The 24,514-nt window shown below is 23.3% G+C and overlaps 21 protein-coding genes and 1 non-coding gene across 22 annotated transcripts; 13 read left to right on the plus strand and 9 right to left on the minus strand.

Moving 5' to 3' along the window:
* Positions 1 to 188: 188 nt before the first annotated feature.
* Positions 189 to 533, plus strand: BNATCHR292 (hypothetical protein). Its single annotated transcript, XM_001712841.1, has 1 exon — positions 189 to 533. One exon carries the CDS (start codon positions 189 to 191, stop codon positions 531 to 533), a length of 345 nt encoding a protein of 114 aa, XP_001712893.1.
* Positions 519 to 2,098, minus strand: tcpB (T-complex protein beta SU; the record flags this gene model as incomplete). Its single annotated transcript, XM_001712842.1, is given in 6 exon segments — positions 519 to 1,082; positions 1,102 to 1,482; positions 1,502 to 1,711; positions 1,731 to 1,827; positions 1,847 to 1,955; positions 1,975 to 2,098. The coding sequence occupies 6 exon segments, from the start codon at positions 2,096 to 2,098 to the stop codon at positions 519 to 521; spliced, it is 1,485 nt and encodes a 494-aa protein (XP_001712894.1).
* Positions 2,099 to 2,263: 165 nt separating this feature from the next.
* Positions 2,264 to 2,882, plus strand: mak16 (cell cycle and ribosome biogenesis protein; the record flags this gene model as incomplete). The annotated part of the gene is given in 2 exon segments (XM_001712843.1): positions 2,264 to 2,643; positions 2,663 to 2,882. The coding sequence occupies 2 exon segments, from the start codon at positions 2,264 to 2,266 to the stop codon at positions 2,880 to 2,882; spliced, it is 600 nt and encodes a 199-aa protein (XP_001712895.1).
* BNATCHR293 (hypothetical protein) lies at positions 2,877 to 3,576 on the minus strand. Its single annotated transcript, XM_001712844.1, is given in 3 exon segments — positions 2,877 to 3,129; positions 3,148 to 3,334; positions 3,354 to 3,576. The coding sequence occupies 3 exon segments, from the start codon at positions 3,574 to 3,576 to the stop codon at positions 2,877 to 2,879; spliced, it is 663 nt and encodes a 220-aa protein (XP_001712896.1).
* Positions 3,577 to 3,620: 44 nt separating this feature from the next.
* Positions 3,621 to 5,135, plus strand: tcpG (T-complex protein gamma SU; the record flags this gene model as incomplete). The annotated part of the gene is given in 4 exon segments (XM_001712845.1): positions 3,621 to 3,708; positions 3,728 to 3,882; positions 3,902 to 4,000; positions 4,020 to 5,135. The coding sequence occupies 4 exon segments, from the start codon at positions 3,621 to 3,623 to the stop codon at positions 5,133 to 5,135; spliced, it is 1,458 nt and encodes a 485-aa protein (XP_001712897.1).
* A 21-nt stretch (positions 5,136 to 5,156) lies between these two features.
* rpl2 (ribosomal protein L2) lies at positions 5,157 to 5,656 on the plus strand (the record flags this gene model as incomplete). The annotated part of the gene is given in 3 exon segments (XM_001712846.1): positions 5,157 to 5,417; positions 5,438 to 5,599; positions 5,618 to 5,656. The coding sequence occupies 3 exon segments, from the start codon at positions 5,157 to 5,159 to the stop codon at positions 5,654 to 5,656; spliced, it is 462 nt and encodes a 153-aa protein (XP_001712898.1).
* rpc2 (second-largest subunit of RNA polymerase III) lies at positions 5,649 to 9,026 on the minus strand (the record flags this gene model as incomplete). Its single annotated transcript, XM_001712847.1, is given in 9 exon segments — positions 5,649 to 6,604; positions 6,625 to 6,886; positions 6,906 to 7,275; positions 7,296 to 7,660; positions 7,680 to 7,900; positions 7,920 to 8,172; positions 8,192 to 8,506; positions 8,526 to 8,610; positions 8,629 to 9,026. 9 exon segments carry the CDS (start codon positions 9,024 to 9,026, stop codon positions 5,649 to 5,651), a joined length of 3,225 nt encoding a protein of 1,074 aa, XP_001712899.1.
* Positions 9,027 to 9,437: 411 nt separating this feature from the next.
* On the minus strand, positions 9,438 to 11,115 carry cdc48-like (the record flags this gene model as incomplete). Its single annotated transcript, XM_001712848.1, is given in 6 exon segments — positions 9,438 to 9,738; positions 9,757 to 10,157; positions 10,176 to 10,508; positions 10,529 to 10,664; positions 10,684 to 10,883; positions 10,903 to 11,115. 6 exon segments carry the CDS (start codon positions 11,113 to 11,115, stop codon positions 9,438 to 9,440), a joined length of 1,584 nt encoding a protein of 527 aa, XP_001712900.1.
* A 61-nt stretch (positions 11,116 to 11,176) lies between these two features.
* BNATCHR294 (hypothetical protein) lies at positions 11,177 to 11,963 on the minus strand. The annotated part of the gene is given in 2 exon segments (XM_001712849.1): positions 11,177 to 11,455; positions 11,475 to 11,963. 2 exon segments carry the CDS (start codon positions 11,961 to 11,963, stop codon positions 11,177 to 11,179), a joined length of 768 nt encoding a protein of 255 aa, XP_001712901.1.
* BNATCHR295 (hypothetical protein) lies at positions 11,958 to 12,550 on the plus strand. Its single annotated transcript, XM_001712850.1, has 2 exons — positions 11,958 to 12,428; positions 12,449 to 12,550. 2 exons carry the CDS (start codon positions 11,958 to 11,960, stop codon positions 12,548 to 12,550), a joined length of 573 nt encoding a protein of 190 aa, XP_001712902.1.
* Positions 12,551 to 12,581: 31 nt separating this feature from the next.
* On the plus strand, positions 12,582 to 12,887 carry H4 (histone H4; the record flags this gene model as incomplete). The annotated part of the gene is given in 2 exon segments (XM_001712851.1): positions 12,582 to 12,775; positions 12,794 to 12,887. 2 exon segments carry the CDS (start codon positions 12,582 to 12,584, stop codon positions 12,885 to 12,887), a joined length of 288 nt encoding a protein of 95 aa, XP_001712903.1.
* Positions 12,888 to 13,041: 154 nt separating this feature from the next.
* BNATCHR296 (hypothetical protein) lies at positions 13,042 to 15,026 on the plus strand. Its single annotated transcript, XM_001712852.1, is given in 12 exon segments — positions 13,042 to 13,077; positions 13,097 to 13,156; positions 13,176 to 13,307; positions 13,328 to 13,483; positions 13,504 to 13,713; positions 13,732 to 13,962; positions 13,982 to 14,252; positions 14,272 to 14,420; positions 14,440 to 14,615; positions 14,635 to 14,798; positions 14,818 to 14,954; positions 14,973 to 15,026. 12 exon segments carry the CDS (start codon positions 13,042 to 13,044, stop codon positions 15,024 to 15,026), a joined length of 1,776 nt encoding a protein of 591 aa, XP_001712904.1.
* Positions 15,027 to 15,066: 40 nt separating this feature from the next.
* Positions 15,067 to 15,682, plus strand: rnabp2 (RNA binding protein; the record flags this gene model as incomplete). The annotated part of the gene is given in 5 exon segments (XM_001712853.1): positions 15,067 to 15,135; positions 15,155 to 15,280; positions 15,299 to 15,396; positions 15,416 to 15,614; positions 15,635 to 15,682. 5 exon segments carry the CDS (start codon positions 15,067 to 15,069, stop codon positions 15,680 to 15,682), a joined length of 540 nt encoding a protein of 179 aa, XP_001712905.1.
* A 15-nt stretch (positions 15,683 to 15,697) lies between these two features.
* On the minus strand, positions 15,698 to 16,043 carry BNATCHR297 (hypothetical protein). The annotated part of the gene is given in 3 exon segments (XM_001712854.1): positions 15,698 to 15,769; positions 15,788 to 15,940; positions 15,960 to 16,043. The coding sequence occupies 3 exon segments, from the start codon at positions 16,041 to 16,043 to the stop codon at positions 15,698 to 15,700; spliced, it is 309 nt and encodes a 102-aa protein (XP_001712906.1).
* A 55-nt stretch (positions 16,044 to 16,098) lies between these two features.
* On the plus strand, positions 16,099 to 16,821 carry rps3a (ribosomal protein S3a; the record flags this gene model as incomplete). The annotated part of the gene is given in 5 exon segments (XM_001712855.1): positions 16,099 to 16,136; positions 16,155 to 16,335; positions 16,355 to 16,432; positions 16,453 to 16,753; positions 16,772 to 16,821. 5 exon segments carry the CDS (start codon positions 16,099 to 16,101, stop codon positions 16,819 to 16,821), a joined length of 648 nt encoding a protein of 215 aa, XP_001712907.1.
* A 100-nt stretch (positions 16,822 to 16,921) lies between these two features.
* Positions 16,922 to 17,671, plus strand: sf3bA (mRNA splicing factor 3bA; the record flags this gene model as incomplete). Its single annotated transcript, XM_001712856.1, is given in 2 exon segments — positions 16,922 to 17,182; positions 17,201 to 17,671. 2 exon segments carry the CDS (start codon positions 16,922 to 16,924, stop codon positions 17,669 to 17,671), a joined length of 732 nt encoding a protein of 243 aa, XP_001712908.1.
* Positions 17,672 to 17,709: 38 nt separating this feature from the next.
* BNATCHR298 (hypothetical protein) lies at positions 17,710 to 18,210 on the plus strand. Its single annotated transcript, XM_001712857.1, is given in 4 exon segments — positions 17,710 to 17,796; positions 17,816 to 17,983; positions 18,003 to 18,151; positions 18,171 to 18,210. The coding sequence occupies 4 exon segments, from the start codon at positions 17,710 to 17,712 to the stop codon at positions 18,208 to 18,210; spliced, it is 444 nt and encodes a 147-aa protein (XP_001712909.1).
* On the minus strand, positions 18,197 to 22,189 carry BNATCHR299 (hypothetical protein). The annotated part of the gene is given in 9 exon segments (XM_001712858.1): positions 18,197 to 20,287; positions 20,307 to 20,366; positions 20,386 to 20,609; positions 20,630 to 20,993; positions 21,013 to 21,126; positions 21,147 to 21,263; positions 21,284 to 21,418; positions 21,439 to 21,603; positions 21,623 to 22,189. The coding sequence occupies 9 exon segments, from the start codon at positions 22,187 to 22,189 to the stop codon at positions 18,197 to 18,199; spliced, it is 3,837 nt and encodes a 1,278-aa protein (XP_001712910.1).
* Positions 22,190 to 22,335: 146 nt separating this feature from the next.
* Positions 22,336 to 22,680, plus strand: duf572 (mRNA splicing factor; the record flags this gene model as incomplete). Its single annotated transcript, XM_001712859.1, has 1 exon — positions 22,336 to 22,680. One exon carries the CDS (start codon positions 22,336 to 22,338, stop codon positions 22,678 to 22,680), a length of 345 nt encoding a protein of 114 aa, XP_001712911.1.
* A 1-nt stretch (position 22,681) lies between these two features.
* On the minus strand, positions 22,682 to 23,391 carry BNATCHR2100 (hypothetical protein). Its single annotated transcript, XM_001712860.1, is given in 4 exon segments — positions 22,682 to 22,804; positions 22,824 to 23,087; positions 23,107 to 23,334; positions 23,356 to 23,391. 4 exon segments carry the CDS (start codon positions 23,389 to 23,391, stop codon positions 22,682 to 22,684), a joined length of 651 nt encoding a protein of 216 aa, XP_001712912.1.
* Positions 23,392 to 23,418: 27 nt separating this feature from the next.
* Positions 23,419 to 24,042, minus strand: clpP-3 (Clp protease; the record flags this gene model as incomplete). Its single annotated transcript, XM_001712861.1, has 1 exon — positions 23,419 to 24,042. One exon carries the CDS (start codon positions 24,040 to 24,042, stop codon positions 23,419 to 23,421), a length of 624 nt encoding a protein of 207 aa, XP_001712913.1.
* A 315-nt stretch (positions 24,043 to 24,357) lies between these two features.
* On the plus strand, positions 24,358 to 24,434 carry BNATCHR2t77. The gene has a single exon. It is a non-coding gene; the product is annotated as a tRNA-Lys (tRNA).
* Positions 24,435 to 24,514: the final 80 nt, after the last annotated feature.

Here is a 24,514-nt window from a genome sequence, read left to right on the forward strand (position 1 = left end):
TATGGCAAGAAACAAAGAGAAGGCACATGCATTATTAAATAAGTTCACGTCTTATAAAAAAAAAATTAAGGGATATTCCTTTCTCAGATCAAAGATTAAAGAAAAGAAAGATTTATATGTTTTAGAAACATATAAAAAAAAAAATGAGATTCTAAAAGTTATATCCAATACCTTGTTAAATATTTATAATGGTTATTCTTCATTTAAGTAAAATTTTCTTGTGTAGTAAAAAAAATATAGAATCATTAAAACATTCTATAAAAGAAAAATCTAAGATTGAAAGATTTCTAAAAAAAAACTCAATTGACAACAATAATATGAAAAAGATTAATAAAAATTATTTATTAATAAGGGGATCAAAAAAAATGCCTTATAATTTCACCAAAAAGTTTACTAAGAATAATAGATTATTTTTTTACTCGTTGAAGATTCCCAATATCACACTTTTATCAATTATCTCTGTAAAGAAAATGATGAATTTTCATTATTATTCTTTGATTATTTGTAAAATAAGGGAATTAGCAAATAATTAATGACTCCATATTTAATAACTCACTTGCAATTTTATAAGTTATGCAATAAATATTTTCAGTCGTATCTAATAAGTCCAAAATTCCTAGTTTATTAATCAACGAAAAGTTGCACAAAAGCGAATTAATGCCATATTTAGTATAGAAAAGTGTAATAAATTTAAAGAAGTAAATACTTTTTTTTAATTTGTATGAATTAGAAAGCAGTATCTTAGGTATAGTAAATAAAGAATCAAGATAACAATATATTATTCTTTTATATTTTAACTCTCTTTTATAAAGAGATCTTATTAAGTACTTGTAAATGAAAAGCTCAATAAACCCAGAACCATAAGTGATCCGTGTATAGTCCGATAGTTTAGAAAAAATTTTTAATGACGTAAAGAGTTGGCTTTTCAGTATTTTAAGATTAAAAGTTGTTCTTGCAATTAACATGATATTCAGGCATAGCGAGTAGTGTTTGTTTTCCATTAAGAAAAACCTTTTTCCATGAAATTCAAGTTCATAAAAGTACTTGATAATAATAGGTAAATTAGATTCTAGTGGTTTATTCTATAATAAAATTACCTACTTTAGGTTGGTGAGTTTTTGTTACGTAAGATTTTAGGGCAAGTACTTGATTTTTATCGCATTCTGTAATCAAATATATATTCTCTTTTATCAATTTTTTTTGAAGGGAAAGGTGAATTTTCTGATCAGTTATAATTATTTTATTACGATTATACTGATAATGACTTTTGTGGAAATGACTCTTTAGATTCATCATCAAAATATTTGGTGAGTTGGTAAAATCCTTAATAAGTCTTTCACTAAGCGCTCCAACTGAAAAAAAGACTAGATTGTTAACTAGTAATTTAGGAAAGAATATATTTCTCTTATTATTAGAAATAATTAATCCATTGAAAAAAAATATCGAAGAAAAGGCAACATTTTTTAGTACAATTATTGAAATCTAAAAGCTTATAACTGACTTTATTGCTTTTTTTAATCTTTTTAGCTAAAAATTGTTTTTTGAAATTGATGACTAATTCTTTTGAAATAAAAGCAGAAATATCCTTATCTAGTTTAGTTTGTAATATTGTTTTTATTAAATTATATTTTATTTTTGCATGTGCTTCATTTGCACGAACTCCAGCATTGTTAATAATTTCTAAACTTTTTGCAGTGCACTTTTTTAAAATCTTAAAAAATACATCTAACTTTAATTATGGTAGTCGAGGTAAAAAAATCATCCATAATAAAAAGGGAATTAACTATTATTTTGGAAACAAATATTATCAATCTCAAGAGGCCGTCACTATTGTTGCATTGTATACTTAAAATGTGAATGAAAATAGCTTACTGAAAAGCTTGTAAGTTTTAAAATAGGATTCTTGGTCATTAATACTTTATAAATATTTAAAGTATCTTTCATAAAAATTACTTCTAAAATAATAAAAACTACCATCGTTGATTTGTAAATTCTTATATATACCGAAAGGTCCTAATATATTTTTAAAAAGTCTAATTAATTGCATAAAGCTATATGAAATTAAATATTTTATCTCTAATTTATCCAAGACCTCCATTTTTTTTAAAGCGCAATCTTTATTTCCATTATTTAAAGTGAATAAAATTATAGAAATTTTGATTTTAAGTTGTAATTTCTATAATGTTTAAGTACTTTATAATTTTGTATTATGGGAACAGGAATTAAAATAATATCTTGGAAAGTAATTATATAAACATAGGTTATGAAGGAAATAGAATGCTGCTTTAGAATTAAAAAAGATCTATTAAATCTATGCAGGTTAAAGGAAAACATAAGTGGATACTGTAAAAAAGCATTTTGTCCTCTAGTTCAAAGAGACTATGCTTTTGTTGAAAAGCAACAAGGTAAAATTTATCTGTACACAAAAAAGATGCAAAACAATTTACGAATTCATTGGTCGAAGTATCTTTTAAGCGAAAACTTTATCAAGGCTTTAGAACAACTAGAAGTAATTTTAAATAGGTGGCCTAAGTATTTTTTACATTTTAACAAAACTAAACTTACTATTCTTTATGATAATATTGTTTCAAGGAAAAAAAGACAAGAAGAGGGTAAACTATATATTGATTTAAATAAAAAGAAGTATCATTTTTCTATCTAGGAAAAATAAAATAATTAGGAAAGTACTTATAAAGAGGCATAATAATTATGAAATTATGAAAAATATAAAAAAAGAGCTGTTGAAGAGGTTGAAGTCTGGTTTTTATGGAAATGTTTTTAAAAATTTCGGCTCTAAAAGCCTAAACTTTAAAAAAAAGTCTCCATTGGAAACAAAATTACTGAATGTAAAAAGTTCTACTTACAAAAGTAATCTATCATGACCATTTTATATTATTAATTACAATAGAGGTTTTTAGTTGATCCTGTTGATTCTCTTGAATTTTTAAAATTAAAACCAAGCAAAAAATGTTTTTTCTTTTAATATTGATAATGTTAATAATTGAATAAAAATATTGCAGTTTATAATAATTTAGTATTAAAGTATAGTTTCCTACATATAATGAGTGGAAAATTTGAATAGCGCCATGATAAATAAGATCTATTAAATAAAAGTTCTTTCTATAGAATCTAAAAACTTAATTAAACTTCAATTGGCTATAAAAATGCTTTCTTTTCATTTTTAAAGATAACAAAGTCATTTCCGAACAAATTTTCTCATAGAATTCATTACTCTTTTGTTTTTCACAAAGTCCTAATTTAATTCTTGTTAAGATATTTAAATTAAAGTTCTTGTTATATATATTTAGATTTAAAATTGTTTTCGTTAAATAAACTTTTTAATATATTACAACTAGAATAAAAGAAATTATTCATAATGTTATAAAAAAATGAGAAAATCGGAATTATTAAATATGTTTTATAAGTTTTAATAAAGTTAGACTTCAATATACTAGAAGTCAGTTTAGACTTTTTTGAATATTTGAAAACATTGTTTTTGTTCATTTTTTTATAATTCTTAATTCCTAGGAAATGAGAAAGAGAACTACTGTTTTTATGCTGAAAGAATTCTTCCATTCTATTTGTACAAGTATTATTTGTGTTATCAATATAGATGTGATATGAGAGATCGTTTGTCTTTTTATAAAAATGAATACAAGTTACTATATGGTATTAACAATATTTTTAAAAATTCTCTAGGTCCTAAAGGTAATAAGTTCATAAAAAGGAAAGTATTATATAATTAAATATTTTGGTCGATACTTGATAATGTATGAAACAAAAACATTATTATATTTCCTATTTAATAAGTCTACATACTATACTCACATCTTGCATGAAATTCTGATACATGCCGAAGAATTTCAAGATGGTGTAAAATATGTTAAATTAAATGGTATAGATACTAGTAGTAATCACGGAAATTTTAAAGCAAATCAATAATAGACAAATATTCTATAATTCTAAAATTAAGATTAAACTTTTAACAATTTTAAAACTGGTACTTTTTTTATAAAAAGATTTTGAAATTCGTATCAAAAGCTAGTTTTTTACGTTCTCGGAATCTTGATATTAAGAATTTATATAATCAAAAAAAGTTTATTAGAATGCTTTCAAGAAGTGATATAATAGATTTTTCTAGAGATTTTTTAAGTATAGTCAGTACCCTTATTTATGACTATTATGCTAAATCTATCGATACAAATCATTTAAAATCTATAAATATCATTAATCTTCGTATTGATAAATCAACCAAATTCTATATACTCAATGGCATGATTTATAAAAACGTAATAAAAAGCTATAGAAAATTTCTAAACAATACTAAAATAGCATATATCAAACAAACTAATTCTACTTTTAGATCTTCTACATTACGCTATAAAGAAAAGCATGTTTTCTCTAAATTATTAATGGAAGAAAAAATTATGTACATAGATTTAATGAAAATATTTCAAAACAATAGTATAAACTGTTTATTAATATACAAAACTATTTCTGATACATTATTAAAATTTTTTGAAAAGCATGAAATAATAATTTTGCAACCATCAAACGTGCACATTCTTACATCAATACTATCTTTAATTAAGGCTAAATCACTTCAGACTTTTTCTGAAAACTTTGAAATTTTAGTTGGAGTAGCGAGGTGTATATTTTCAAGGAGAATTGTCGACAATAACTATACTGTTATAAAACAGTATGAATATTTATCGAATAAAAAATGCATGTTAGTAAATTTTTCAAATAAAGGATTCTACATGATGTTTAAAATTATGTTTTTTAAATTACTTAGTATCCTTACAATCGCAAGGTATAAAACAAGATTAATTATAGCTGGAGGATTATTAGAAATAGGAATTATAAGATATTTTTTAAATATTAATTATAAAAATAAGAACAATGATAACTTATTGTTGATACTTCTTGACAGCTTTGCAGTAATACCTTTTGAACTCTGTGGTGATACTATTTTATCACGAAATAAATTTATAAGAAAGAATAATTGCAAAGATTGTTGGTTAAACTATTCTCATTATAACATGGTAAAAAATTTGTTAGAAATTTTTTTTATTAAATGGCATTCACTAAAAACAATTTTTTTGATTTTAAGCAGGTTCCTACATGTAAACTAATAATAAATTTTATAAGCATCAATGAAAAATTCTATTAAAAAAGTTGTTTATATAAAATCTAAAGGAGGTCAAGTAGCCTCAGCCTCTGTTCTGGCACAAAAGATTGGTCCTTATGGATTATCACCTAAAAAGATAGGTGAAGATTTCGCTAAAAAAACTAAGAAAAACTGGGATGGTATCATTGTAACTATTAAATTAACTATAATAAAAAAAAATGCATATCTAAAAATTGTTCCTTCTGTGTCTTCTTTGTTGAAAAGAGAAATGCAACTATATGGAAAAGTAATTACTGATTTTATTAGCCGTCAGTTTTAACTTTTAAGCAACTAATAAAAATTAGTAAAAAAGTACAGACTAAATCATACTCTAAAGCCTTTAAAGGAGTTGTTAAAGAAGTATTAGGAACTTGCTGTTCTATGGGAATATTAATTGACAGATTTAAGGCTAAGTCTTTTCTGAGAAAAGTATTCTTTAATATTTAGATTGAAAACGATGAAATCGCTATTCCAAAATCTATTTAATTCGAATAGAAATATTGGTGGCCTGTAATTCTTGGAAAAGTAATTTAAATGCGTATGAAATGCGATTTTTATAAATTTTGTTGGTGGTAGACAATTTTTTATTTGAAGCGTCGATGATTCCTGATTTCTTAACTAAAATAAATTTATGTGAATCAGAATTTTCTAACATTCTTTCAACTAAAACACTAGTACATCCAAAAGCTATTATGCAATCTTTTTCCATTTCGCCAATTCTTAGTCCACCCTGTTTACCACGACCTTTAACTGGTTGTTTAGTTAAAATATGCTTTCTTCCTGAGGATCGTGACTGAATTTTGTTGGAAACTAGATGTTTTAGTTTATGATAAAAGATAGGACCGGTAAAGATTGTAGAATTATAGATGGATCCTTTTTTAGGATTAATCATTGTTTCTTTACCCGAAAATTCAGTATCACAGAGTATTAATGATTGTGTACAATCTTTTAAATAAAGCTTGTTTGATTCAAATATGCTACTTTTAAATGGGTTTCCTTTTGCTAAGACCACTTTTGTAAAGAGACTCTCTAAAACTTGACCCATTGTCATTCTAGAAGTAAAACCAGCAGGATTCATTATAAAATCCGGTATTTGTCCATTTAAATTGAATGGGAAATGTATTTTATTTCCCATAAGACCGACTACACCTTTTTGTCCGTGTCTACTCGAGTACTTATCGCCAATTTCAGGAAAATGATTTAAAGTATATTTGAGATCAATGTCAGACTTCTTCGTGATCATGCAAATGCTGTTTGCTAAGTGACTTCTTAAAATATTAAATCTTTTTTCTTTTGATGAGAAGGATAAGAAATTATTTTCGCCTAATTTTTCTTCTGAATCATTTTTTATTATCTTTTTTCTAGTTAAAAATTCAAAAAATGTTATCTTAGTAGGCTCTGTAATTGGTTTGTTGATTCTGTATATTAAGAAAACTACTTGGCAAATCTGTAACTTATCAGAGAGCTGCCTCTAAATAGACCTAAAAAAGAAGAGTCTTTGTTTGCTATTAAAGAATCTTCAATATTGAAAGAATCGAAGTTCATAACGCTTAAAATAATATTTTGGGCTCCACCGATTATATCTGTTTTGTTACTTTTAGAGATATCATTATAAACCAAGCTTTTTTGAGGATACCACAAAATATTAATCGTCAAACTGTTATTCACAAACTGGTTGAGCCCATAAAATCCTATATTTTGTTTTTCCATGGCACACTAATTAAAATACTTTTACATGGTAAGTATTTCTAGGTGCTTGATTATGATTAGTAAAAGGTACTATTCCAGCTATAATTCCAAAAATAGTGAAATTTCCGATTTCTATATGGCTAGTATATTTATTAATATTTTTTTCAAAAGGTACTGGATTAGTACAAATCTCTTCGTCATAGTCCAAAAATTCTATATAACCTCTTAGCATTAAATCTCTTAAAGTTTTGTTATCAGTTTTTCCAAAGTAGTTATTTTTAATGGTATTTGATTTGTAGATCTTTAAAGTAAATAATGGTCTTAAAATTCTACCTTCATCTGAATTTATGACGCATATTTTTTCGTTTACATAGTAATTTAAAAATTTATCTAAAAAAAAGGAACGCCGTAGCTGTCTAATTTTCTAAATTTGAACTTTATTGTATAAATAAGCCAGAAAATATTTTCATGATATCCGATAATTTTTGTTTTGTGAAATACTGAAAATTGTTTTCTTGATAACATTAGTAGGTTAAGATCATTTCTGAACACTCTCGTTCCGAGTGTCAGTAAATAAGAGGTAATTTTATTTTCGTCGATAGTAAACGATATTTGCGAGTAGTAAGATAAATTTTTAATCAGCCCACAACTTTCACCTTCTGGAGATTCTATAAAACAAACTCGATTCCAGTAGTTTAAAAATAGTGATCTAGGATATAAGCTTTTTATGCTCTTGTTAACATACGAATTTATTTTATTTAACATGCTTGTTGTACTCAAATAGGAAAATTTTGTATGAACCTTCTAAAATGTATTAAACCTGTGAGTTACATACTATGCTTACGACCAAATTTTTGTTTGTAAAAATTCCACTAAGAAGAGAATACTCGATTGCCTGAGTTATGTTATGACTTTTTAGAATGCGAATAATGTTTATTTTTGAATTTTTGGTTATATTAGTTGACAGTTTTAGAATGCTCTTTATTAAGAATTCAAATAATTTATTCATGCAGGATGAAAAGGTAATTTTAAGTAAATCTCCTAAAATTTAGAATTTCACCTATTCTCAGATATCTAGTGTTTGATAAACTAAATCCCGAAATTAGTGGGGTATTATTGTGAAGTAGAATTAGTGACTTTTTTATTAAAATGATTAAAAATACTATTTTATAGGAAAAATCTCCGTTTAAGTACGGAATTTCGGATAAGAGTATATTTTCCAAGAATTTATCTATGAATTTTTTTTTATGATTAAATATAAATGCTTTAACAAATGAATCAATCTTGTTTTTTAAATAGCATTTTGATAGTTGCTTTATTATAAATGTTAACTTTGTCAAAATTTCTGAAAGTGTTATTAATTTTAGAAAAAAGTTCCATGCTATATACTCCAATAGAATTTAAAAAATGATAAAGTTTTACTTCTTTCAATCCTAGTGCTATCAGCAAAATTATTAGATCTATTTCTGAATTAAATAAATTCGAAGACAATGTAAACTTCGATTTATTTATAATTATCTTATATTTGAATATTTTTTTGTAATATTTCATAAATAGTTTGGTAATAACTGAATTTTTTTTATAAAGTCTAAAATTAAATAGAGAAGATTTATAGATCTCTTGTATTAGGATTGATCTTTCTTTACCCTGTTTTAATTTATCATACCTTCAAAATAAAGTATCCTCCTAAATCAAGCGGACATTCCCCATAGCAAATAGATTTCTTGACTTGTGCATAATTTAGAATACATCTATAACAAATATTTTACTTTAAAGATCTGAGTAAAATTGGTATATTTCCTAAATTTATAAAATAGCATTTAGAATCATTTTTTTTAAATTGGTTTAATTTTATTGTTTCTACGTTAATAGCTATCAGTAATATTCCAGAATAAGAGTATTTGCAGAGTCTCGAAATAAAAGGCGTGAATTTTTTAAAGTTTTTACCTTCTATCTTTAATGGTAAAGTTAAATGAGAATTTGTACCCCTTTTTAAAATATTGTACCTAATATTTAAGCCAAATTCATTGTCTTTGAATATTATTTTAATCTTTTTTTTTTTAACTATGTTTTTAATAGTATTTGTGATAAAGTTGTTATATGAGATTATCTGTTGGTAAATTGAAGTTAGGAAATTTTGATTATTAATATTTATGTTGTAGACCATATAGTTAATATTATTTACTGGAATACAAAATTTATTATTTTAATAAAAATTAATTTAAATAGTTAAATAATAATACAAATATTTTGTTATAAAAATACATTAATTTCTGTATAAAATCTTGATACTAGCTCAACTGTTTGTTTACAATAATAGCTATCTAGTTTCTTGTTATAAGCATTATTTTTCATCAAATTATATAGAATATTAAATCTATTTGTCTATTACATATATAATCACTTTTTTGGTATTTTTAACTATGTTATTAATAAATAATGAATTAAACAATCCGATCTATACAAGAACGTTTACGTTGAAAAATTTTTTATCATTGAATAAAAATAAAATGTCAAAATATTTTTTATTGTGTATCATAAAAAGAAATTTCTTATAATTAGTTTATGATAGTTATTGTTAATTAAATTCAATTATTCTTTGAATAAATATATGATTGAAGCATAAAAATGGCTTAATTTTAATCTTCAATTCCGATGAAAATTTATTATAACTTTTATTCGTATTGTGAAAATTGGTCCACGCTAAATTTTCTACAATTTCAAAGATATCCGATCCTGTAAGTGTATAATATAATTGTTTTCTATTTATAGATCTTAAATCCAAACAATTTCCAAGTAGTTTCGCACGAATATGATGTTTACATATTTTTATTTTTTCTTTTTGAGATGGATAAGGGATATAATAGACATTTGTAAATCTAAAAAGTTATTACTACCTGCCGCTTCTCAAGAGTGCTGAATCAATTAATTCTAGACAGTTAGTTGCACCTATGATTATTATATCATTTGAGTTTGAAAGATTGTCAAACTCTATTAGAAATTGTTGAGTAATTCTATCATTTGTGCTACCATGAGAATAATTTCTTGACATGCAAATCGTATCAATTTCGTCAAAAAAAATTAAAGATGGAGAGTTATTTTTTGCATTTTGAAAAAGATCTCGTAATTTTTTTTCTCCTACGCCCACATACTTACTCAATAATGAAGGGCTATTAATATAGTAAAAAGGAAATCTAAAAACATGTGATATAGTATTCGCTAATAGTGTTTTACCGCAGCCTGGTGGTCCGTAAAGTAAAATGCCAAGTATTTTGTTTCCTTTATCTGATTTAGGATTCTATAATAATCTTGAAACTTTATAAAAAAATTGATAGGTCTTTTTTATCAGTTTACTTTGTTTAGGAGGAATCTTATTGACTTTGCTAAGAGTTTTTTTAGAGCAATTCTCTAATTGTAAGCTAATTTGAAGGTCATATCCAGTAAAGATCGCATAAAATAAATAATTTCTTAAATAGGAATCGTCGAATTTTTTATTTATTAGTCTATAATTGTGATGAAATCTTTTTATGGCTAATAAACAAATTTTTTTGAGTACTTTTATTATTTTTGGCAAACTCAGAAAAGTATAAAAAGTTTTTAGAATTTTAACTATTTGATTTTGGCTTATAATTAAATTTTTATTGAATTCCTTTAAAAATTGAATAATACTTCAATAATATAATAAAAATGCTTTATCGATGGCTTTCTAAAATAAATAGATGATATAGAGTTTTTCTTAGTGATATTAAGTAAATTTTTATCCATATCGCAATTAAATAGCCCTATAATTATCATTTTTGTAAAGCTTATATTAATTTTTTAACTTGTTTGCTTGTTTTCTTCTAAAATTTATTATTTTTTTAAGTATGGTATCATCGAATGTATCTAGAGTTAATTTAAGATGTCTAAATTTTTCTATATTTTGATAAATAAAGATACAACGACTATAATACTTAAGGCATTTTGAAATCAGTGCTGTTAATCGTAAATCTATAGATTTTTTTGTCCATGCTTTTTTAATTATCTAATTCGAATTTTAAAACTTCTATAGAAGGTAGATTACAGTAATAAGAAACTAATGATATAGCAAATTTCTTTCCTGATCCAGGAGTTCCAAAAAATATACATTTCTTAATTATATCAAAAGAAAACCAGTTATATAGAAATTTATATTTAATCGGAAGTATGAACTCTAATTTTATGTTATTTTCAATACCAAGTATTTTCAAGAACTTTTGATAAATGTGGATTTCCATAAAGTTTTATAAGGAGGCTAATAACACAACTTGATTATAAGTAGATATGTTGAAGAACAATTCAAGGCAATAAGTTTGAGTAAATTTTAGAAAAATATAAACGGCATTCGTAATCGTTTATAATACTAAAGCAGGAACAACTTTTAGACCAGAAAACTTTATCCCTTAGAAGATCTGGTAAAATTATTAGAAAAATTATCTTTTTCAAGATAAATAGTATTTTTTTACTGTAATTTGTTATTTTATTTATTTTATATTTTTTATCATATAATTGAATTTTATTCTTATCCAAAATAATTTTAGATAGTACATGGAAAAAACTTTGATTGACACTATCAAACTAAAACATTAATATTTACTTTTAAAAGCTCCAAATTTTTTTTTTTATACCAGCATCCATGGTGTATCTTTTCAGTTTTGATATGATCATTAATCAGATAAAATATGTATTTTATTAAAATGTTTTTCATAATACAAAATTTTGCAGTATATTTAGTTGTTTTAGTAGTATTAAAGATTTTATTCAAAATCCGATTATCTTTGACGCTTTCTATTGAATTAAAATAGAATCTTATTCTAGATAATTTTTGAAATATATCTTTGCATCGATAAAATATTTTATTAATATACAATTTTTCATGATTGAAAATTTTAATTTTTCTAGAATTAAAGTATTTTTTTTTTAATACAAATTGTGAAATACCTTTTCTTCCAATATTAGGCCATTTTCTATTTATATCGTAATTCAAAATTCTTGTTCTGTTTATGGAAAGAATGAGTATTATTTTACTTTTTATAGCATTTAAAATAATAGAGTAATAGTTACTTGAAAAAACAGAATTATGCATAGATACAAGTTTTCATCAAAAGTAGTTAACATCACTTTTCTAAAAATGATTAGGAATAAATTTTTCAACTTTTTATCTAACGTTACACCTAAAGATAGGAGACTTTATAAATTAAAATCTAACAAAAAAAAATTTTTAAAGTCAATATTATTGAACATCAACTGTGCTAACATTTTTGAAATTCAATTGTCTAAAGGAGTTACACAGTCGAGTGTACTCTATGAAAAGAAATTAGATTTAAATCTCAAAAATCTTCAGTTGCTAGGTACAAAATTAGAATATGTTTCCAAAAAGTTAATAATAATTAATAGTTTTCTAGAAAAAAATCAATTTCTAAAATCATATCAAATGGCATTGTTTGATAAGAAAAAGTTCTTTGAAATAATAAAATCATATAATAAAAAGATAACTAAAAACTTTTATGAATATCACAATTTCAATAAAATATTCAACAAAAAATTATCAGTTCATTTTATTTTTGTTAGATATTGATAAATTTGAAGCTAAGAAAATCCGTGACAAATAAAATGGTTTCCTTTATAAAAATGTTTTACTTTAGCGTCAAGTCTAGGACTAAATTGCTATAATAACACAACTTTCTTAGATACTAGTTGATTAATGGAAAAAAAAAGCGACATACAAAAATCTCGCTTAAGTATTAATAACATTACCTCTAAAAGTTATATTTCGAAATTATCCATAAAACGTCTTGCCCGTAAAAGTGGAATTAAGCGTATGTCTTGTACTATTTATGCAGAAATAAACAAATTTATTGTTGAATTTCTCACAAAGATAGTCAAAGATATAATAATGTATTTTTAATATTATAGATTTTGTAGATATGAAAATAGAACTTTAATCAAAGTTAGCGATGTCCTAGTAGTTTTGAGAAGATATGGAAAAATGTACTATGGTAAGCGTTAAGAATGATATTTCATAAATATTTAAGTATAGTACTAAGTAATAAAATAATTTATGATGGGATCTTATCCTAATTATGAAATGGATGAAAGTATCATAAAGTAGAAAAGAAAAAATTTATATTTTCCTAAAAAATTTCAGTAAGTTTAAACAAAAAATGAATAAAAAAGGCTATAAGTATTTAGACTTATTAGTATAATCATATAAAATAGGTTTCATGTGCTTATAACTTAAAGAAAAGTTTAGTTATTGAATTAGTTGATTTGATTAATGTAAATATAAAAGTAATAGTATTTTCAATCTAATATTAATAAGGATTTAGAACTATTGTATAATTTCCGAACAAATTTTTATGGATACTACATAATTACAAAAAAAGCCGTCAGGGATATAATCTTTGAGATTCGATTTAGAGTTTTAAATGTTGATTAAATTTTAAGTAGAAAACCTTAAAGTCAACATTACTCTCTCATATTAAAAAAATTGTAGATTTTAAGTATGGAAATATTCAATTAATAATACATTCTGGTAACTATGCCTCTAGTTTAGTAAAAAACATGAAAATGTATTTATATATAGGAAGCTTAATTAAATCCAAGGTAATTATATATAAAAATAGGTATATATAATGCATAAATCTAGAACATTTTTGAAAATTGATTCAATCTTACAAAAAATTAATAATAAAAATAACATATCTTTGGAATTGATAAATTACGAATCCTTTTCGGCATTATCTAGCAATTCAATCGATTTAAATAATAAAGTAAGTTATAAAAAAAATTTTTTACCATTGCAGTTTAGTCTCAGTCGTTTAAAAAATAAAAACGTTTGTTTTATTATTTAGAAAAGCTATAATCTTAATGATTCATTATTAATGCTTGTTTTGGAGGGAATATTTATTGATTCCTGTTCAGTTCACAAAGAATATATAGTTTCTGGATTATTAAGTTCAGCTCCCTTAAATAATGGAAAAATCGGTTATTCTTTAAATTTTTTCATTCATATACATAGTATCGGCTATTCTAATCAATTAGTTTTGAATATAGGTTCTTTTTATAAAATATATAAACATTTAGTAAAAATATTTACAATAGAAAACTAAAAAAGCAGAGTCATTATACTACTTTTTAAGTATTCTATTATTCAATGAATTAAAGTCTTATAGCGAATTAAAAAAAATATTATTTTTAATGCTGATAAAAAATAATAAAAATGAGAATCTTTTTAATAAAATAGAAAATAATATTAATATATGTCTTTTGAATAAATCAAGCTTCGATCTAGAATCATTATTAGACCAAGTAGTATCATATAAATACATTAACTTTTTCAATGTTTCTAATACTTCGCATCAAAGTAAATTTAGTAATTTTTTTTTTATCAGATATTTACAATGCCTTAGAAAATAATAATATCTATAGAAATTGTACAGATAATTTTCATTCGAAAAAGCCATGTTCTTTTTTTAAATCTATAATTTTACTTAACGATATAGATTTAGTTGATTTAAACAAAACAATATTTAATTTTCACGTAAGTGTAAAAATTTTAGATCACTGAACAAAACAAAATTTCTGTATTTGATTTTTCTAATAATCAAAAGCTGTATTTCTCTAATTTGAGTTTTATTTTCAATATAAATTTATACTTAAATTATAAGGAAAAACTGAAATTTCGAGAACTAAACTTAAAACTAGATAATTACATCAAGTATTTTTTCATTAATTAGTTTTGATTTATTTATAAGTACAGTAAAAACTAGTAACAAAAAACAATTTTCTGATATCTTTTATATTTTCGATAAAACAGTTATTAAAGAATCAAATATTAACAATGAGATAAAATCTAAGTACAAGAAGCTTTTGGGAATAATGATGTATTCTAAGCCTTATTTGAGTAACACCAAGAAAAGTTATATTTTAAAAATTAGATTACTTAAAACAATTATATTATTCGATTAGAAAGCAAAAATACTCAAATAAAAACTATAAAATTAGTAACCATAAAATATTTCTAAGTTTCTTAAAGTTATCATACTTATCATCAAAACTTTATTTACATAAAAAGGTATTTTACCTTGAATAGGTTAAATTCAGTACATTTGAAGAGATATTGTCTATTTTTTCTAGAGCTTTGTAAATTAGAAATAATTACTCTAAATAATTATAATTGAATTTAAATGTTTACAGATATTCCGTTGGTTTGTAATAAGTGTTTAAGTAATAAAAAATATGTGACTTTCGTCAAAGTTATTTTGAAGTAAATAGGACAATAATATGAAAAAGTGTGTAATTAGTGGATTTAGTTTTTTTCCTTTTACTGTTAATGTTAATGGTCATAATATTAAAACTATAATTTGTAAAGAAATTGCAATTCTCAAATTAATTTGTCAAGTAAATATTACAAAATAGGTATGTCTCTTGAACGTAGCAAATAACAATAATATTAAAAGAAAGCCATCAATAAGAATTAAATTAGATGATAAAAGTATCTCTAAAAAAAGAAATATGTATTAAAATATATTTTAGTTGTACTACTTTCTTTAGAATAAATAGTAGAAATAATGAATTTGAAGAATTATACAATGAGCATGAACTTTTTCGATTTTGTTCATTAAAGATCAACAATAAGTATGGGATTGAGTACTTATCCTTAAATACCTCTGATCATAAAGGAAAGCTTAGAATAGTAATTGGTAATAAACGATTTCAATTTTTTAATTTAAAAGTATATATAATTTAAAAAAGTATTTCATAAGAGCTTTTTATACATCTATATTGAAACAAAATAAATAAATCTTTAATTATTTATTATAAGTAAAGTATAAAAAATACACTTATTTTTTTGTTGATTCCAAAAAAAAATTTATTTAACCTATTATACTTTTAAATAAATTTAACTTTTAAAAAAGTAAGAATATTTGTCATTACTAAGGATGATTGACGAAATATTTGCTTTGTAGTTCTACTTGTATCAACTTTGAAGTTGGAAACTCCGAAAATATTTTTCCAGTTAAAAGGACCATGTTTACAATTTCTTGTGAAGTGATTATACTTTTATATAATGCGTTACTTCTCCGCATATTTCGCAGCTTATACTCATTATTTTGATGTTTTTTATAATTGATAGCATGTTATTAGTTTTGGGTCTTAACATTATGTATAAAAGTAGATCTAATTAAAAAAACTACTACTTCTGTGTTGTGGTATTAATGGTACAACCTAAAAAAAAGTTTTCTAAGCAGACAAAGTTAAATTAGAAATAAAGAAAAATTAATTACTTAGAAAAATTCAAAAATACAAAAGAGTGGAAAATAGTAATTGCTCCTAAGATATTTGAATATAAAATTATAGGATACATTATTAATAATAAATACACTAATAATTCAGGTCGACTAAAGGAAATTTCAAAAAGAAATTTGGAAGTTTCTTTATCTGAGCTAATAAATGTTTTTAAACTCAAAATAGGATTATTCAAGCTATTATAAGATTATAAAATTACAACCTTATACTATGAATAAAATGTTTATTAGAACTACATTTAATGTGATTATATTGTATTTTAGGGTTTTAGACTCTCGTATGACTTTATTTTCTCAATGGTTTTAAAGCCTACTAAACTAGTAGAATTTTCAATAAAAATAAACACACTAAAAAAAAAAGTTGTAGAAATATTCGTCCTTTACACAATAACTAAAAATTTACATTCGAACTCAATAACGTATGGGAAAAGATCACGAATTAGAAAAATAAACCGAGAATCAATATTATGCATTAAAAAAATGCTTGAAAATAAACCCATTGATTTTATTTATAAAATATGTTGTTCAGATGTAATAGGAAATTCAATAAAAAGAAGATCTAAACGTAAAAATACTTAAATAGGGGTAATTCCAATAAAAAATTTTATAATCAGTAGAATTAAGCATAAGTAATCTAAGTTTAATTTAATTAAACTATAACTAATGAAAAAGTTTGACAAAAAATATTTTGGAATACAATTTAAAGACTATGTTTTAAAAACATATTCTAAAGATGGTTGAAACAATAACAATAGATGAAAAAAACTTATTCACTAAAAATGAAATAGCAACAATTTCTAAAAGATATGATACAATCATTAGAAAAGAAGCAAAAAATAAAATTTCTAAGAGAAAGAAACTTAGAAATAAAGACGAAAAAATTTTTAAAAATGAAGAGAAAATGATACAGGTTAGAAAAATACATATTAATCCAAAAAGAGTAAGTATAGCTGACATGAATAGCAAAAGTTACAAATTAATTTCATATTTTAAAGTTAGTTGTTACTCATAGATATTTAATAAATATATAGATGTTCCTAGCGTTTGGAATTCAAAACAAAAGTATCTTATAGGGAATAAAAACAAAGTAGCAGAAAAATATATAACTAGTGATGAAATAAGATTTAATAATGATAAAGAGCAAAGTGGTTTTGCAAAATTTAAAGGCTTTAAGTCTTTTTTTGCTTCAAAAAAGCTTTCACTCAGACTTTTTCCCTTTGGTCAATTTTATTACGAAGGTAAAGAACGTGAGTCAAGCATCCATTCATTTGTACCAGGCTTTCTTTCTGAATCCCTAAGAAATGCTCTTGGCATCAGTAAAAAAGCACTTCCCCCTTGGATTGTAAATTTTAAAAGGTTCGGTAGACCTCCGTCCTATCCTACTCTAGATATTACTTATGGATTATCCACTGATTCAGTCATTGGTTTTGGCAATGAGATTTTGAAGTTTTATAAGTCTGATAAATTTAGTTATTGGGTTTAACTTATTTGTTTTTAATTTAATGTCTATTTATAAATTAAATGAAAAAATTTAATACATTAATGCATAATACAAAAAAATATTCTCTTAATAGACGTTCAATTTGTAATATGAAAAAGTTTGTTTATGTAATAACTTCATTAATAGAAAAATTCCTTTATTTATTTGAATATTGATAAAAACGTTTCTTTTGACAATGGAATTTTTTCTATTTCTTGTAACTCGGGGTTATTATCGACGTTTCGTTCAAAAGGAAAAAGCAACAATTTAAGCACTTACAACTGTATTTTTGTACCTGTTATTTCCGATGCAAAGGTTGAACTCGTCATTTTAGATTAAAAGATGGATAGGAATGAAATTAGATATTAAGAATGAAACTGTTTTAGAAAATATTTTATTTGATTGTGAAGTTGAATCAGTAACTTTTAACAGTTATTATAGTCAAAAGATTTTTAATTATGATGATATAAAGTTAGTAATAAAGTATTTCTATATTATTTAGTTTTAAAACTTTGGAAGTTAATACATCTAAATTGGTTTAACATTAGACAAGGCGATTAGTGATAATTTGATTATGGATCGATAAAAATTGGAATTGTCAGACAACGACAAGTGATCTAGGTGATAATTAGTTTTTTCTTTTTTATGTTCTTTTATAATAATTAACCTTTTTTTTTTATTATATTTTCTATATGCAATATTGAGAAAAGCGGAATTGCGATGTTTGTTCATATGCTCATAGTATTTATTATAAATAAAAAGTTTGAAAATTAGTGAATTTTTAGAAATTGATTTTCTATTTTTTCGGATTTTTTTGCTCTTGCTATCATTCAACCTTTGTCCAATAAGTCTACAGCCATCAGCTAAATAAATATTGAGATACGGTTTGATAAAATGCTTTATAGTAGAAACAAAATTATAAAAACCAAGTATCAATCTATTAGATAAATAATTCTGGGCTTCAACTATTGAATTTCTAAGTGATATCGATATATTTATCATACTTGCTGAATTAATTTTAAAATTAGTTCTAAAAAATGTGTTATCTTTGACAAATAAATATTCTATATAGACTAGGAAGCATTTATTAAGCACTTTTAGTGAATATTGAAAAAAAGTATTAAAATTACTATTCATGTTTTTAAATTTGTAATTTTTAAATTTTTGATAGTTTATTAAATTATAAAGTAACTTTTCATGAAAACATTTAAGTAATTTATAAGGATTATGTTTGTAAGAATTTTTTAAGATTGTAAAAAGTATCATTGAGCATAGTTTTATTTGTAAAATATAATAAGATTGATTTTTTAGCAATCTAGTTTTAATAGAAAGTTTATTGTGATATCTTAAAAAGTATGCTTTAATAGGATAAAAAAATAAAAAAATATATTTCAAATTGGTGTATAATAATTTTGGTGAGCTAGATTGATTTATATTTCTAAGAACTTCATTATGAATCTTTAATATTTTTATTATAGTTTGATTAAGAATATACTTCTTGTAAATAAAGTAGCGTGATATCTTGACTATCATAGATAAAGTCTTAGCAACGAAACCGGTTATTTTAAAGCTTTTTTTTAATTTTTTTGTATATAAAAGTTTTATGAATAAATCTCTAAAATATTTACTTGTGCTCATTTTATACTCTAATGTAATTTCATCTTCGTTAAATTTAATTAAACTATAAAGTTTTTTCTTATTCATTCCTAGCAATTTTTTATCTTTTCTAGAAGAAAAATGTTTTATTTCTTCGTAAAAATCAGAAGAATTTTTTTCTAAATGTCTTGATAGAGTGTCTACAGTTTCATGCAAAGAACTATTTATAACATTTTCATTGAAGCCAATCCATAAACAAGTTTTAGTATTGTCACAATTACTAAAAGAGTATAAAGGTCTAATTAAAGCTACAATTAACCGAAAATAGATCAATAAAACCCGATATAAAGAAATATAAACTTTACTATATGCATGCTCCGTTATCAATTTTATAAGAAAATTTCTCGCTTTTATATAGTTAATAATCGTGTGATTTTTTAAGAAATCAAATCTACTGATTTCTTTATTAGGTCTGTCTTTATTTTTTAATTCGCAATTCTTTTGATTTAATAAATTATTTTCAAAATATTTATTATAATCATTCATATTTATTAAAGAACATTGCATTAAAATCCTAATCTTATAAAAAGAAAAGTTTTGATAGAGATAATGAATGCTTTGCATTAATGAAATATTTAATCTTATATTGGACTTTGAAATTAAGAATAATTGATTGGGTATATTTAAATAAATTTGAAAATTATAGATAGTTTTGTAAAAATTTGGTTTATTGCTTGTTTGAATTTTTTCTGTTCGTCGATTGCTAGTTTCATAAAAAGAGTTTTTATATAGCATAATTTTAGACATGGCTTTGTAATCTATACGATTAATTAGTATTTGTAAATGAAAAGCTTTTTTTTTTAAATATAGCTTATCAATTGTTTCTAAAGAAAACATTTTATGCAAACAAACATAGTATTCTTTTGTAATGAATGATTTACACAAGCTATGGAATTTTATCAATGACAAATTATTGAACATAAAATTATTATTATATTTTAAGAAATGTTTGTTTTTTTTAAACTATTAAACCAATCAATACATTTTTTCTGTTCAAATTACATCTAAAAAGCTGCTCTTGATTATGGAACACGTAAAAGTTCTAAATGATATTATTATACGTGATTTATATGAATATTCAATTTTTTAGATAGTAATATGAATCTAATGATAGTACTATAATATTTTTTATCTAACAGATTACTGTTTCTCGAAAATATATTAAAAGTTATTTTAAATGAATTTAGTAGAACTATTAAGAATAACCCGTTGTAATAATATTTTGTTAACTGAAAAAAATAGCCGTTATTTTTTTCAAAATTGTTTACATACGTTGAAATATGACCTTTTTCAAGAATTACATACATTCCAATATTGATTTTTGACTTTTTGTTTCGATTTTAATTTTTGTTTCATTAAGATTCATGTAGTTAACAAGAAAACTTGATTTAATGAAAAAGTTAATTGATTCAAAGTAAGCTATATACTCAAGGTAATAGTTAAGTTTTAATTTCATAGACCTTTTTGATCCGCTGATAAACTTACTTTTATGATTTAAGGTGTTAAAGTGTGGTAGTAAATTTTTTAAAATCCCTAGTCTAAAAAATAAAAATGGTATGCTTAATTTTGTTATTTTGTAGAGTCTTGATAAAACAGTATATAATCTAGTTATTCTTTTCACGATCTCTAACCTAAAATTGATGAGCACATTATTATACAATGAAAATGTCTGATTTAATTTTTAGTACATTAAAAGTAGCTTTAGATAAAAATTCATGTTTATAATATAAAAATAAGTAAATTTTAGTTGAAATTCGCTTAGTTCTCTTGCTAGAATCATCTAACTCATTTAATTTTCTATACTATTTTTATAATAAAGTACTTTTCCATGTAATTGAATTTTTAAATTTTGTTTGAAAAAACTGATAAAATACTCGATACGAAAAGTTTCAAATATCTTTATTCTTTTAAATGATAAGTAATAGTTCATATTAACTCTCTAATTCTTTAAGCGTTAACCCTGTTGTTAAAAAGAGTAATTTTTTTATCATAATTTTTTGAGAAAAATTTCGGTAAAATAAGTTTATCTATTAACTTTAAAAGAATTTTTCTATTCGTTTCTTCTTTATTTGTTGAATGTGTTTGGAGTACTTTCTAAATATTAGACTTATAACTTTCACGCTAGTAGATACAATAGAATCTAATCCATAACATTCTCTTAATGATGTCATATTAGAATAAATCTTTAGTAACATAATAATATTACGACTAAAAAATTTATTGTAAAAACAATCTTTTTTCTTTACTAATAGTATACTCTTTTTAATACTTGATAAGTACTTATTACTAAATATTAACTTTAAAAATCTCTCTAAATAATAATAAAAAGAAAATTTTCGTAAAATAATAGAGCTCAAATTTAATAGCTGATTTTTTTAAACTCAATTGATACTTAATTTTTTTTAAAAATATTTTATAAAAAAGAAAAATATCATTATACGAAAAGGATTTTCTTAATCCATTATCAAGTTTTAAAAAATTTAATATAGTAATAATTAACGTTTTGTAGCTATTAATACTCGAATAGATATTCTTTAAAAAAGAAGTATCAGATTTTATAAAATTACTTATCATTATAATAGCCTTTTTTTTTAAAATCTTCGAATTTTCTATTTTAAAGTAATATAGTTTATTAGATAAATAATTAAAAAATTTAGTAATTTGAATAAAATACTCTCGGTTTTGGAAGAATATTGTTTTTTGCTGTTCAAAACAATTTTGTAATGAAGATAGACCTTTTCGGCTTTTATGAAAGATAATTTTTTTGGTTTTAAGTTCTAATATTTCTTTAATATTTCTTTTGAGATACATAATTCTGTTATAAAAGGAGATGCAATTTTTCAATTTTGTAATATCAGTCAACATGATTTAATAAATTTTAGTTAACAAATTAACTAAAGTCTTTAATCCCCGAACGTAAAGTATTAAATAAGTATTACCCACACGATTTCGATCCATCTAAAGTCTACAAGCGTAAAAAATCTGGTAGTAAAATTGTTAGAGTAAGAACAATGATTCCTTTTACCGCTATTTGTGTTCAATGCGGAACTTATTTATATAGAGGTACCAAATTTAATACAATTAAAAAAAAGATTAGCAACCAAACTTATTTAGGTATCGAACTTTATAGATTTTATATGAATTGCAAAGTTTGTAATGCGATCTTTTATTTTAGAACTGATCCAAAATCTGGTTCTTATCAAATTGAAAAAGGATTAAAGCACATTAAATTAATAAACTCGAATAAACCAGCTGCTAAGAATAGTAACAATGACAGAGAATTTTATTTAAAACTTAAAAACATACCTAATAACAAATATTTAAAAATTATATTAAATAAGTTTAAGAATAAATAAATCATTTTTTTTCAATCCAAATTGTACTCGTCAAGATATTTCTCGTTTTAAACTTGTCATTATTAAGATAAAGCTTAGTATTTTTCGAATTCTGATAACTTTTACTACATTGTTTTTTAAAATACTTTTTCTAGTTTTGTTACTTTTGATTTTTCAATTAAATATAATAATATCTCAAAAGATATATAATGTTCATTTGTTTTTTCATAGTATTTATCAAAGAGAAAAAATGCCAAACACCATGAATTTATATTACTATCGATACTATTAGAATAAAAAGAATAATTGTTATCCAGGATCTTTAAAACCGATGTTAAATATAAAGTATCAATAAATAAATTGGAACTATTTTCATGTAAATTGTGATGAATTTTATAAGATATTTCCTCAACGTCTATCGATTTATTCTATTAGGAAAATTACAACCATAGCACTTTTTTTATTCGTAAAAAAAATATTGTTATTCTTGATATAGCGAGGATAAATTTCATAAGATGATACATTTACTTTTCTTAAAACATTGGATCTTAGTAAAAACTTTGAAATAGATTTATCATTCACTTTCATACTACTATTGGATATTTTGAATTTTTTTAGGTTTTTTACTTCAAGTATATACTTATTATTTTCGATTTTGTTAGATTTGAATATATTCTAAATCAAATTATATATTACTTCATTTATTTTTTTATTACTATTTAGCATGATCATAAATTTGTTATTTATATAAAGTAGAAGTTATTTTAAAATTTTATCAATTAGACCATAGTTAGTAGCTTGTTTTGAAGACATGAAATAATCTCTGTCGGTATCAACTAATATCTCATTGAGAGGTTTGCGACAAAAATCTGATAGGTAGCCACTTAGTACTAATTTGAAATATAATATTTCGTTTGCTTGTATTTCTACACCTAGAGAATCACCAAAAGCCCCTCCTAAAGGCTGATGAATCATAATTCTACTATTTAATAAAGCTTGTCGATAATTTCTAGATCCAGAAGCCAACAAAAATGCTCCCATAGAGGCAGCCAAAGCCAAACATACAGTATTATTTCTTACTTTTACATAGTTTAAAGCGTCCATAATTTTTAGGCCTGCTGTAACTGAACCACCTGGTGAATTAATTAATAATGTTAATTCTTTGTTATTGTCAACTGACTTAGTAAACAATGCTTTTTTAAAAATCAAATCAGCTATATTATCATCCACTCCCCCGTATAGCGATAAAATAGTGTTATTGTTAAATTTAAATTTAGAACATTTTGTAGAAAAAAGCATACATCTTTCACTTTTCACTGTAGAATATAGGTTTGATTTGATTGACATTTTTGTATTACTAAACAAAAAAGAAACTCTAGTCATATAATATGACAAAATGGGTTCTGTATTTAGCCAGTGCTAATTTTTAAATTATTATAATAATGAGGGGTAAAAATAAGTTAAGCGGAATTATTTTCAACTAGCATTCAATCTCATCAAGAAAATCATTTGAGATTGTTTGTCCCCAAGCGCAAGTTTAAAAGTAGAATGATTTTTCAATATTAATTTTTTTTTGAATTTTTAATATATAGTAATTTAATAAATTATCCCTAGGATAATTTATTAAAGTAATTCTTATTTATTTAAAATATTATATTTATTAAAATTGTGTTCAATTAATTTTATTATTGACGAAATACCCAAGTAGCTTAGTGGTAGAGCGCAAGGCTCTTAATCAAACCTTGTAGTCATGGGTTCAAGTCCCATCTTGGGTAATTAGCTTCCTTAGTGTAGTTATGTTATTCGGCATTCTTGCTTCTAGTTTATTTTTTTTATAAGCTTTCTTTAAAAGGAC

Source organism: Bigelowiella natans (assembly GCF_000002455.1).
Source record: "Bigelowiella natans nucleomorph chromosome 2, complete sequence".
Taxonomy (NCBI): domain Eukaryota; phylum Cercozoa; class Chlorarachniophyceae; genus Bigelowiella; species Bigelowiella natans.